Below are 12,359 nucleotides of genomic sequence, written 5' to 3'. Positions count from 1 at the left end.
CAACAGAAACCCTGCAAGGTGGGTGAGGCTGAGAGAGCCCTGAGAGAACTGGGACTGGTCCAAGGTCACCCAGCAGGCTGCCTGTGGAGGAGGAGCGGGGAATCAAACCTGGTTGTCCAGATTAGAGGTCGCCGCTCTTTACCACAACACCAAGCTAGCTCCCTTTAGAACAGTGCTCGGGATAAAAATATCACAGTTCAATGTTTTCAGAAGATAGCCAAACTGGTCTATAGCAGAACAGCCCAGAGTGGAATATAAGGTCCCAGGGATCTCCTTTTGTATCTGAGGATGGGAGTTTTGCCTCTCAAAAGTTCATCCCCCCAAAATGTTCTTGGTCTCTAATTTGGGACTATGTTGTATCTACCAAATTATAGACAATGCCCAGATTTTAGTTTAAAAATTCCACTGATTTAAGGAGCTCAACAAATTTAAAACAAGCAGACCTTTCAACATGCAAAACTCGATTAAGACAAACATAGCAAATTCGTTCATTGTTTATTTATTTATTAGACTTTGATCCTGCCCTCCCATATGGCTCACGGTGGTTTGGGAACTGATTTGCACCACGTGTCCCTTGGAAGGATTTCTCACAGGAAGTGGAGTGCTCAGGAACCCTCAGGGAAGGGCTGTGGGTGGTCCAGTGTCATGGATTTCGGTTATTGCCCAACGCAAAGGGCTGCCCAAGGAAGGGGAAGGAGAATGTGTGTAGATTGGAGGGTGGAAATGGCCCCAGCCGTTTCATGGAGAGCCCACACAGTGCACTGGTTTGAATCCTTCATCTAGCACGAAGCCTGGGATTAGTCACTCCCTCCAAGCCTAACTTGACTCAGTTGTGAGGGGGACAGAATGCCATTTTTGGTCCGTTGTGTGGTTGAAAGTGTGGCAGGAATATCTAAATATGTAAAAAGGAAAAGGAAGAATCATAGAATCAAAGAATCATAGTAAGAAGAACTCCACGGCTCCAAAGCATCTGCAGAAGAGCCTCTTGCCTTGAAATGCTGCTGTTCTCTCTGTCACTCTAGCTCCATCCTTTCCTGAGAGACATCCAGCTTCATAATATTTCCATGGCTGGAAAGGATCTGGGTGAAAACGGGGACCTGGCAGCCAACTTAGACATCGTGAACCTGGTAATGTTCCGCAATAGTTCCATCTTGAGCGTGAAAGTTGGAAGTATCGAAAGACAAGAATCGGGAGAGACAAAGCTGACCATTGACCAGGATGCCATCGTGTGGCCCACGTGGTATAAGCAGGTAGGAGGAATCCAGGGATCTCTTTGTACGCCTTTTGGGGGCCCGTAAATCCCCGTTGGACAACTTTCTTCCCAGCCCCATCATAATTATGCCCGGGACTGTTGAATGGCTTCTCTGTGGATACTTGAATTTGGACTGTGGGTTGTTGGGGAGGCTTATTGGGTGCGACTGGGGGCAAGATTTTGGGGGATGCAGGATTTCAGGGCATGTGGGAATTGGTACTTACAGGGGTGGTTTTTGTCAAAAATGGCCAGTGTTTGGCAAGGCTGTTTACTGCTTGTCTAATGCTTGTACCGTCCCGATATGTGATGAGACCAGTGCCACTTACCTCCCCTCAGCTGCACTAATAAATACCAGATCAGTGAAGCCTTAGGAGATTAGGGATGGGTACGAACCAGCTCATGAACTCAAGTTGTTAGTTTTGGCTAGTTGTTCTGACTGAGCAGCGATATCAGGGCTCTCTCAGCCTCACTCTCAGCCTCACTCACCTCACAGGGTGTCTGTTGTGGGGAGAAGAAAGGGAAGGCGACTGGAAGCCGCTTTGAGACTCCTTCAGGGAGAGAAAAGTAGCATATAAGAACCAGCTCTTCTTCTTCTTCTTCAGGAATCTCAGGGCTCTCTCAGCCTCCCCTCCCTCACAGGGTGTCTGTTGTGGGGAGAAGAAAGGGAAGGCGACTGGAAGCCGCTTTGAGACTCCTTTGGGTAGAGAAAAGCGGCATGTAAGAACCAACTCTTCCTCCTCCTCCTCCTCCTCCCCCTCCTTCTATATAATGTACATGCGACAACCATGAGAGCCTTATGAACATTTTATTTTAAAAACAATTCTCAACGTGGAGAGCAATAAGCAACCATTAAGCCCATCATCAAATGATTTATAAGGACCTCTATACAATACAGTATTCTTACCACATCCACCAGTTCTCATTTCCCCAGATAATGCTCCTTGTCTTTATGCCAGAGGATGCCTGACTCCAGGTGTACCCCAAGCTGCCCCCCTGGACACGTGAAGGTGGTCCTGGAAGGGAAGCCCATCTGCTGCTACGGCTGTTCTCCCTGTGCGGAAGGAACCATCTCCACGCAGGCAGGTGGGTCACCGGAGAAAAGGACCTCCCTTGGGGCAGGGAGCAAAGAATTAGTTCCCTGTTTTCTGAGCATTGTTCTAGAAATTCATATCTGTGGATCCATTTTTCCTTTTCCAAATTTGAAAGGAAAGACCCCATGTGGAGAGCCCACGCTGGGTAAATGGTGCCCTCCGGGACGGCACAGGTGCAGTCTGACCAATGCTGGACACGGCGGGACTATGGCCTACAGCCAGCTTGGTGTAGTGGTTAAGTGCGGCTCCTTCTAATTTTATGGAATGGGTTTGATTCCCTGATTTTCCATATGCAGCCAGCTGGGTGACCTTGGGCTACTCACAGTCCTGAATAGAGCTGTTTCACAGCTTAGGCTCACCTACCTCACAGGATATCTGTTGTGGGGAGAGAAAAGGGAAGGTGATTGGAAGTCGCTTTGAGACTCGTTCAAGTAGTGAAAAGCGGAGTATAAAACCAACCTTCTCCATCTTGCAATTTTGATGTGATGTCTCTGTTGATATAGCCCAAGACTTCATTCATCTTCTTTACTGCCGCATCACAATGTCTGCTCATATTTAGCTTGCAGTCCACACGTACCCCAAGATCTCGTTTGCACACACTGCTCCCCATAAGTGTCTCTCCCATCCAGTGTGCTGCTTCTCATTTTTGTGACCCAGATGCAGATCTCTGCCCTTCTCCTTATTGAATTGCACCTTGTTCTCGTTTGCCCACTTTCCCAGCATGTTCAGATTTCACCGAACTAGATTTATCGCTTTCTTCTGGGGCTTTCGCTACTCCGCCCAATTTGGTGTCATCTGCAACTTTAGTGAGCAGGTCCTCCACCCCCTTATCCAGATCACTGATAAAATTTTACTTAAATTGAGCCACTTAAGTTTTTGGGAAATCAGTGCTCCAGCGCTGCTGTTTGACTGCGTGACATTTTGAAATGTCGCTTCTACTTGGATTCTTATTTTGATTACAGGATGCTGGCCATGAAACAGGCTTCATGATTTAGCAGATGATACTAAACGGAGAGGGCTGTGGGTATGGATGAAATGTCCCTGATGCTGAAGCCACTCTTGTCCTTTCCAGACGCAGAACGCTGCACCAGGTGCCCAGAAGACCAGCATCCCAGCATGGACCAAACCCGGTGCATCCCCAAGCGTGTCATTTTCCTCTCCTATCAGGAGCCTTTAGGGATCGTCCTCGTTCTCTTGGCCCTGGTCCTTTCCCTGGTCACACTTCTCATTTTGGGCATCTTCATTAAATACGTTAATACTCCCGTTGTCAAAGCCAACAACCAGAGCCTCACTTATATTCTCCTCGTCTCCCTCCTGTTTTCCTTTCTCTCCTCCTTTCTGTTCATCGGCCAGCCAAGGAGGCTGACCTGTCATCTCCGACAGACTCTGTTCAGCACCATCTTCTCCGTTGCCGTCTCTTCTGTGTTGGCCAAAACCATCACTGTCGTTGCAGCCTTTGTGGCCACCAAGCCCGGAAACAGGATGAGGAGATGGCTGGGGAAGGGTCTGGCCAACTCCACAGTCACTTCTTGTCTTGCTGTTCAAATTACCCTCTGCATCGTTTGGCTGGTCCTCTCTCCCCCCTTCCCAGAGTCCGACACGCACTCCCAGCCTGGACAGATCACCCTGCAGTGCAATGAAGGGTCCGTGGCCATGTTTTATGGCTCCCTGGGCTACCTGGGCCTCCTGGCTGCCATCTCCTTCGTGGTGGCTTTCCTGGCCAGGAAGCTGCCTGGGGCCTTCAACGAGGCCAAGCTGATCACCTTCAGCATGCTGGTCTTTTGCGCTGTTTGGGTGTCCTTTGTGCCCGCCTACCTGAGCACGAAGGGGAAGCACATGGTGGCCGTGCAGATCTTCTCCATCCTGGCCTCCAGTGCTGGCCTGTTGGGCTGCATCTTCCTCCCCAAATGCTATATTATTGTAGTGAGGCCTGATCTGAATACCAAGTACCATGTCATGATGAAAAGTCAAGTTGGGATTTGATTCTTAGTCCATTTTTTCCCCATTTTTATAATATTTATCACAAGTTTGACATTAGATTTGCCTCCCTTGTAAACCTCCTGATATTGTATTGAGGTTCCTTCACATATATCTTGGTAGGCACTGGCCATGAATAATTCCTTTAAAAACAGATACCTGAATATGAAGAGTCTGTCTCCCAGAGAACTGCATTAACCAATAATCACTGCACTCTACTGAGATGATTATTCTCTTTTATAATCTGTCTCACATAGCAAGTCAGCCCTCGGACTGAAGAGAAGTCCAAGGTTTATTTAATGTAATCCATGTGTCTCCGCCTAAGATTCTTCATGTTCAGAACATAAGGGAAGCCATGTTAGATCTGACCAGTGGCCCATCCAGGCCAACACTCTGTGTCACACAGTGGCCGAAACCCAGGGGTCACCAGGAGGTCCACCAGCAGGGCCAGAACTCAAGAAGCACCAAGAAGACAGAGACAGAGTGTTCCAGCTGTACCTGCTGGCTCATGGATGGACCTCTGTTCCAGATGTTTATCCATCCCCTCTTGAGGCTATGTTTGTAGAGGCTATCACTCCCTGCAGCAGCAAATCCCATATGTTAAGGACTCTTTGGGTGAGGAAATAGTGTTCTCTGCCTACTGGGCCTTAATTTTATTGAGTGCCCATGAGTTCTTATAATCTGAGAAAGGACGAAAAGGACTCCCCCCCCCCCTCGACCTTCTCTATCCCTTGCATAATTCTGTAGACTTTTCACAAGTCGCTATCATATCACTCCTCAACAGGTGTTTATTTACACTTTAGTCACTCTTGAAATGATTACACATATAAAAGAATAATAAGATGCCAAAAGCATCTGAATGTGTCATTGAAATCAGAAATAAAAAGCTGCCTTGGAACACAAGTAAAGGCAGGAAAAATGGTTTAATTACTTATAAGAGAAAGATCCTGTTTCTAAATTCTCAGAAAGTCTTTTGGGAGAGATTTGATGGCCTCATTCCAAAAGGATAGGTCTTTTTCTTCTTCTGGTATAAGACCGCCCTACTTTGTTCTTGTGGTCTCCTGCAGCTGACATCTGATAGATTCAGGAACACTTTGGGTCACACAAAATGCCCACAAACTCTTATCACAATGAACAATGACTGCCAGGCGGGGAGGGTGTTAAGGAGTATGTCGCTAATCTTGGTTAGGTTTTTATGCTGGTTTTATGGGGAAGGGGTTTTAATGAGGTTTTACACATGCTGTAACTCTCCTTGAGTCTATGGAGAGCGGTGGGCTATAGAATCAAAGAATCCTAGAGTTGGAAGGGGCCATACAGGCCATCTAGTCCAACCCCCTGCTCAACACAGGATCAGCCCAAAGCATCCTAAAGCATCCAAGAAAAGTGTGTATCCAGCCTTTGCTTGAAGACTTCCAGTGAGGGGGGGCTCACCACCTCCTTAGGCAGCCTATTCCGCTGCTGAACTACTCTGACTGTGAAAATCTTTTTCCTGATATCTAGCCTATATCGTTGTACTTGAAGTTTAAACCCATTACTGCGTGTCCTCTCCTCTGCAGCCTGCTGGCTGTTATAAATGTAACAAATCAATAAATAAAAATAAACAAACAAACTAGGGTTGGCCAAACTGGCTTTCCAGATCTCTGTGGACTACAAATTCCCAGGAGCCCCTGCCAGCACTATGAGCGTGTGACGGAGGTGCCTCGGAACGTAAAATGAATTTCCCATTGGTCTCAGCTAATTGCTGTCAGGGAGTGATTATTTAATTGCTCATTCTTCTCCTTTGTAGACACCTGTATTGAACTCAAGGTATTTTCCATGCAATGCAATCTCAAGTGAATAGAAACAAATCCAGATTTTTTTTCTATTTATCTCTGGAATCTGTTAACCATTTTCATGATGCTGTATGTTAACTTACTCTCACACTTTGCCTGTGAGTCTGAACTGATTACTCCCATTCCATGACACTGTATCCCAAAGCACATACCGCCCTGAGCCCCTGAGGAGGGCAGTATATATAAATATAATAAATACTGTGAATAAAAGTTTGTTGGTCCACTTTCCAGCCTTACTTTATTGGTGGTTTATTCTATACTAGTTGTGTATGCAGCATACACCAGATAAAAAGGTTCCTCTTTGTGTCCTAAGCGCTAAACATGTACAGGATATTTATTTATTTATCTATTTAATTTCATTTACATACCGCCCCTCACTGTGAGGTCTCGGAGCAGTGTACACAGAACTGCAGAACTAGTACATTTAAAATGTGTAACAATATGAGCAGAGGGTCTAACAAACAAGAGCAGGCGACAGCAGTCAAAACTCTGGGCTTTGTGTAGAGCAGGGGTAGTCAAACTGCGGCCCTCCAGATGTCCATGGACTACAATTCCCAGGAGCCCCTGCCAGCATTCGCTGGCAGGGGCTCCTGGGAATAGTAGTCCATGGACATCTGGAGGGCCGCAGTTTGACTACCCCTGGTGTAGAGGGTAATTGATCAGGTTGGGGGGGGCAGCAGCTGGGCAGCAGCTTTAGGTTGGGGTGTGTGGAGGGTCAGAGCTGTTTAACGGGGGGGGGGGGTCCGAGGGAGGCAAATTCTTGCACAAAAGATAAGGTGACCAGATTGTCCCACTTTTGGAGGGACATCTGGGGGGCACCTGACAAAGTGTACTTATGTTGAAATTTAAAAAATATATAGTACAATACAATTTTTGTGTTCTATGCGTTCTATGAAATTTTTTGTTGCTCCATATTGACCACATTTTTAATCAAGACACCCCCCCCCCCGGTCAATGGCGTCCCGCTTTACCAATGTTGAAATCTGGTCCCCTTAACGAAAGACCTGGCGTTGGGGCTGACTTGGGTGACAGAATCCTCCAACATCCTGCCAGTTCATTTTGCGCCGTGACTCATAAGAACCTAAGAGAAGCCATGTTGGATCCGGCTAATGGCCCATCCAGTCCAAGACTCTCACACAGTGGCCCAAACCCAGGTGCCTTCAGGAGGGCCCCCGCTGGGGCCACAACCCAGGAAGCCCCCCCCCCCAGCAGCAAGGAAAGGGAAGGCGACTGGAAGCCGCTTTGAGCCTCCTTCGGGTAGGGAAAGCGGCATATAAGAACCAACTTCTTCTTCTCCTTCTTCTGTTCATTACATCACCGCACAATCCCTGTTCCGAAGAAGACCCACAAAAGCCACTTGGAGGGAGGGAGGGAGAGGGGGGGGGGCAGCCGGGACCCCCTCGGTGCTGCCCTCCCCAGCAGGGGCCCGGGGGTGGGTTCCAGGACTGGCCTTTGCATTTCCCTCTGGGGCACTTTCCTGTCCAGGGGGGGGGTCCTCCTCGGGGCGCCCCCTCCCCCTCCCCCTCTTCCCCGGGGATCAGGGGGGCGTTTGGGGGAGGGTCTCCCTGCCTGCCCCGACTCCCCCCCCCCAATCCCCAGCAGCTGCTCTCTGGCCCCCTTTGGGGGGGTCCCAATTCCAGAAGGGGGGGAGGTTTTAGGGGCGGGGGGGATCCGCGCCAGCTGCCCCAGGAGGACCCCCCCCCTCGCCTCCCGCTTTGGGAGCTGGAAGGGAGCGAGACGCGCCTTCCTAGAGAGGCACCTGGCGCGGGGGGGGTGGGACTTCCGGGAGGGGGGAGCCGCTTCCTCTCCCGGCCAGGAGGCGCCTCGGAGGGAGCGGGTGAGTCTCTGCATGGAGTGCGGGTCGGGGGTGCAACGCAAGACCCAAAGCAGGGGGGTGGAGATTGGGGAGGGGGAGCAGGAGGGCGATGTGGGGGGGCAGGGGGGTGAAGGGTGGGCAGAGGGTCTGTGGCCCCGCGCCCCCCAAGGCCCTCCAGGCTGGGTCCTTTTCGGGTGTGGGAGGGCTTCCCTCCTCTGCAAAAATCTCCCTGCTACAGAAAAGCATCATGTCCAGCCCAGGAAGAGAGTGCAACATTTTTTCCTTGCAGGGCTAGTTTTCTGCTTGCGGGGATAACTGAATTCTGACCCGGAGTCTCTCACTGGCTGTCTAGAGTCAGGCACTCCACTGCAGCCTCTCAGGGCTCTCCCCACTCATTCCCTGCAGCACTTGTTCCTGGGGGTGGGGTGGGGTGGGCAGGAGGGTCTTGGCTGCCTTGGGAGGGAGAGAGGGTGCTGGTGGCTTCTGGCGGGCAAAGGGATTCCTCTCCCAAGAAGGAGTTGGCCGAGGTTGCGAGGAAGCATTTCCAGGGGAGGGGGGTTGGATGAGTGAGGAACAGAGGAACACCTTCCCCCCCCCCCCCCGTGCACATAAAATGGCCAGTTGAGAGGAGAGACTTCAGGCTAAATGCTCTTCAGCCTTCATGGAGCAAGTCCAGTATCTCGAATAGCATCTTGAATCCAGACAAAGTGCATGGCGCAAAAGAGGTCCTCACCCTCTTTCTTTCTCTCCCTCCAGGCAGGAGTGGGAAGATGCCGTGGATGCCCCTGAGACCCTCTCCTCCGCATGCCAGAGGGGGGGGAGACGCCATGCAGCCAGCTCAGGTATTGTGGGGGGGGGGGCATCCCTGGGGAGATGTCCACAGTGAGGGTGCCTCCTGCTCACTGGATCGGGCTCCTTCCCATTAATTCTCATGTTCCCCACTTCTTTTTCATCTGCACGTCCCTCCCTGTAGGTCCAGGAGGCGCCCCAGGAGGGCAGTGGGGCCGGTGTGTGTGTGGGGAGAGAGATCCCCATGAGGTTGTTCTCACCACCTCTTTGTGCTGCTCTTGCTGTAGGAATTAACACTCCCCCCCCCCAACTTTCTAGTGATGTAAAGAAACTCTTCTTCGTTCCTCTTGCAGGCGGGGGTCTCCTTCGAGGAGGTGGCCGTGCATTTCTCCCCGGGGGAGTGGAGCCTCCTGCAGCCAGCCCAGAGAGCGCTCTACAAGGAAGTCATGCTGGAGAATTTTGGACATGTGGCCTCTCTGGGTGAGGATCCTTTTCTCCTTCTCGTGCTGAGGAGTGCCCTTGAGGAGGAGGGAGGTGGTCAGGCTGTCTGCCCTGGTCCCCGTGGTTCGTCTTGCCCCCCCCCCCCCGATCCTTCCTTCCTCGGAGGGGCCTGTGGTTTCTATGCGGAGAGGGAGGCCCTGCCTGGCAGTTCTCTGCCTGGACCCCATGGGGGGCACCCACTGTGGAGCCAGATGGGGTGGCTGAAGGAGGGTATAGCGGACTCTGCGGTCTCCTCTGGCATCTCCCTCTCTGCTTGGCCGGCAACAGGCACAGACCCCCCATGTGAGGCCAGCACCCTCTTGTTGCCTGGGTCCATCGTCTGCCCCACAAGCGAGAAAAATGGTTAGCACAGAGCCTCAGAGGCCCAAGAAGAGGAGGAAGGCCCTTGATCAGACTTGGAGGATAGAATCGCCCAAATTTAAAAATATTAAAAATGAGTTTTCTGGTTACCCCTTTCGAGAAAGTTCCTTCTGAAAGTCAACAGTCCTGATTCGCTCAGGTCGTTTCAGATTCCAGCGGCACGAGATGGTCAGTGTTTGTGACCCACCAAGGGCAAATATCGCTGAGGGCCTCAAGGGGTCTTAAAGGTGCCCAATTGGACTCATAAAGAGAGAGGAGTCTGGCCTTCCTCCTGTGCTCCACCCCACCCCTCTCACTTGCCTCTTGTGTGTTTCTGGAGGGACGGCCAATCTGGCCCGGAAGGGTTGAATTCGTGGGCCCAGAGGAGAGGTCTAATTTCGTGGGTTTCCCCCCTGATCAACAGGACCTCCAGGGGCCACACCTGACCTGATAGCCTGGCTGCAAGAAGGCCTGTTTCTCCTGGGCGGTGATGAAGAGGCGGGATCTGCAGGTAGCGACTTGGATGTCTGGCTCGAGGGGCCCTTGAAAATGGTGGGGAATGGGGACTGGGGTCTTTAAGTATTTGAAAGGTTATCACTTAGGGGAGGGCAGGGAAAGGTTCCTGATGGCAGCAGAGGAGAGGACCCCGCAGTAATGGGTTTAAAATACATGGAGAACGATACCAGCTAGAGAGCAGGGGGGGGATTTTTCACAGTCAGAGTAGTTCAGCCGTGGAAGGGGCTGCGTCAGGAGGTGGGGAGCTCCCCCCCCCATTGGCTGTCTTCAAGCAGGGGCTGGACAGATCCTTCTCCTGGGTGCTTGAGCCTGATCCTACATTGAGCAGGGGGTGGACTAGATGGCCTGGATGGTCCCTTCCCACTCTAGGATTCTCTCTCTCTCTCTCTCTCTCTGTAATGCCATTAAGTCACATCTGACTCCTGTTTGACCCTATGAATTAGTGTCCTGCTGACCTTCCTGGTCCTGCAGCCATTCTCAGTTTGGTCTCTAGTTGCTCCTGGGCTCAAAAGGGAGTCCTTGTGGGAAGTGCCGTATCGTCACACTGAATGTCCCTTTCCTTCTCCAGGAGATGCTTGGCGGTCAGCGACTGAAGCAGAAGAACACCAAGTGATGGAAGAAGAGGAGACGTATTCAGATGCGAAAGAGAAGTTTGGATATTTGGATACCCCAAAAGAGGAGGGAAAGCATGGGCTAAAAGGGAGGAATAATTCCATCCTTTTACAGGGAGGTGGCCCTTTACAGCAAGAAATATGTTATGGAGACAACAGGAATGATTACACTACTAGCAGGGAAACTTTCACTGAAATATCAGTTATTAATATTCAACTATGGATGTGTAACCGAAAGAAACTATATAAATGCCTGGAGTGTGGGAAAAGCTTCAGGCAGAGTGCACATCTCTCTTCCCATCAGAAAATTCACACAGGGGAGAAACCATATGAATGCCAGGAATGTGGGAAAAGCTTCATTCAGTGTTCAAACCTTCGAGTTCATCAGAAAATCCACACAGGGGAGAAACCATACAAATGCCTGGAGTGTGGAAAAAGCTTCACTCAGAGTTCAAACCTTCGTGTTCATCAGAAAATCCATGCAGGAGAGAAACCATATAAATGCCTGGAGTGTGGGAAAAGTTTCAGTCAGAATTCATCCCTTCGTGTTCATCAAAAAATCCACACAGGGGAGAAACCATACAAATGCCTGGAGTGTGGGAAAAGCTTCACTGACAGTTCCACTCTTACTTCCCATCGAAGAATTCACACGGGGGAGAAACCTTATAAATGCCTGGAGTGTGGGAAAAGCTTCAGTCGAAGTTCATACCTTCATGTTCATCAGAAAATTCACACAGCAGAGAAACCCTACAAATGCCCGGAGTGTGAAAAGAGCTTCAGTGACATTTCCAGACTTACTGCCCATCAAAGAATTCACACAGGAGAGAAACCTTATGAATGCCTGGAGTGTGGGAAGAGCTTCAGTCGGAGTGACAGTTGTACTTCCCATCAAAGAATTCACACAGGGGAGAAACCCTACAAATGCTTGGAGTGTGGGAAAAGGTTCCGTCGGAGTGCACACCTTACCTCCCACCAAAGGACACACACCGGGGAGAGGAAATACGTCTCATATTCATGATTTCAATTCTATTTATCAATATTATACGTTACATATTCTCATGACCTCTGTAAAGTCTTAATTCCTGTTCAGGAAAAGTAACAAGAGTTCGGAACTGCCTCTCAACCATGACAGTTCATCACTATTACTGAAAAAATAGGAGATTTATTGCTCTGGAATTTCTGACAACGGCTGATTTTTGTCTCATAATCTTGCTTTGAGAATTTCGCAGTTTTTAAGAAGTTCTGTAGAATAGTACAGAGCCTTCTTTGCACAATCCCTTTAGGGTCCAATATTGGTATTTGGAGAACAATCACATGTTCACCTTCAAACGTTTTCTCTTCCTCCTCCATCCCCTGTACCATCCTGTAAAGTTCTAATCAGGCTTTCTAATGGTGGCTTCCAATTAAGGCCTCATTTTGGGTCCACATATCACGTAGGCCCCTGTAAATACGGCTTCCCATTGTAAATATTAACTTAAAAGCCGACTTGCCTAAATTTTAGGGAATTTTAATGCTTATGTGTTCAGCTCAATTTGAGAAATGTTAGTCGACCTCATTTTTATGGCATGCATTTGTTTTGTACTTGTATGATTACCTTTCCCATGTCCATTAAACTCTTGTTAAAATTCTTTTTTT

At 49.7% G+C, this 12,359-nt stretch overlaps 2 protein-coding genes across 3 annotated transcripts; both read left to right on the top strand.

The window, feature by feature from the left end:
- Positions 1-1,064: 1,064 nt before the first annotated feature.
- LOC143833800 (vomeronasal type-2 receptor 26-like) lies at positions 1,065-4,326 on the top strand. Its single transcript, XM_077330026.1, has 3 exons — positions 1,065-1,250; positions 2,209-2,335; positions 3,416-4,326. Exons 1-3 carry the CDS (start codon positions 1,065-1,067, stop codon positions 4,324-4,326), a joined length of 1,224 nt encoding a protein of 407 aa, XP_077186141.1.
- A 3,606-nt stretch (positions 4,327-7,932) lies between these two features.
- Positions 7,933-12,359, top strand: LOC143834076 (uncharacterized). 2 transcript variants are annotated; one of them, XM_077330652.1, is made up of 5 exons: positions 7,933-7,989; positions 8,725-8,810; positions 9,111-9,237; positions 10,022-10,108; positions 10,682-12,359. In XM_077330652.1, exons 2-5 carry the CDS (start codon positions 8,739-8,741, stop codon positions 11,740-11,742), a joined length of 1,347 nt encoding a protein of 448 aa, XP_077186767.1. In that variant the 5' UTR covers positions 7,933-7,989; positions 8,725-8,738; the 3' UTR covers positions 11,743-12,359. The 2 variants fall into 2 exon arrangements, with proteins under 2 accessions (XP_077186767.1, XP_077186768.1); XM_077330653.1 differs by lacking the exon at positions 10,022-10,108.

The sequence above is a fragment of the Paroedura picta genome, chromosome 3 (assembly GCF_049243985.1).
Source record: "Paroedura picta isolate Pp20150507F chromosome 3, Ppicta_v3.0, whole genome shotgun sequence".
Lineage (NCBI taxonomy): Eukaryota > Metazoa > Chordata > Lepidosauria > Squamata > Gekkonidae > Paroedura > Paroedura picta.
This window is presented reverse-complemented; position numbering and strand designations above follow the sequence as displayed.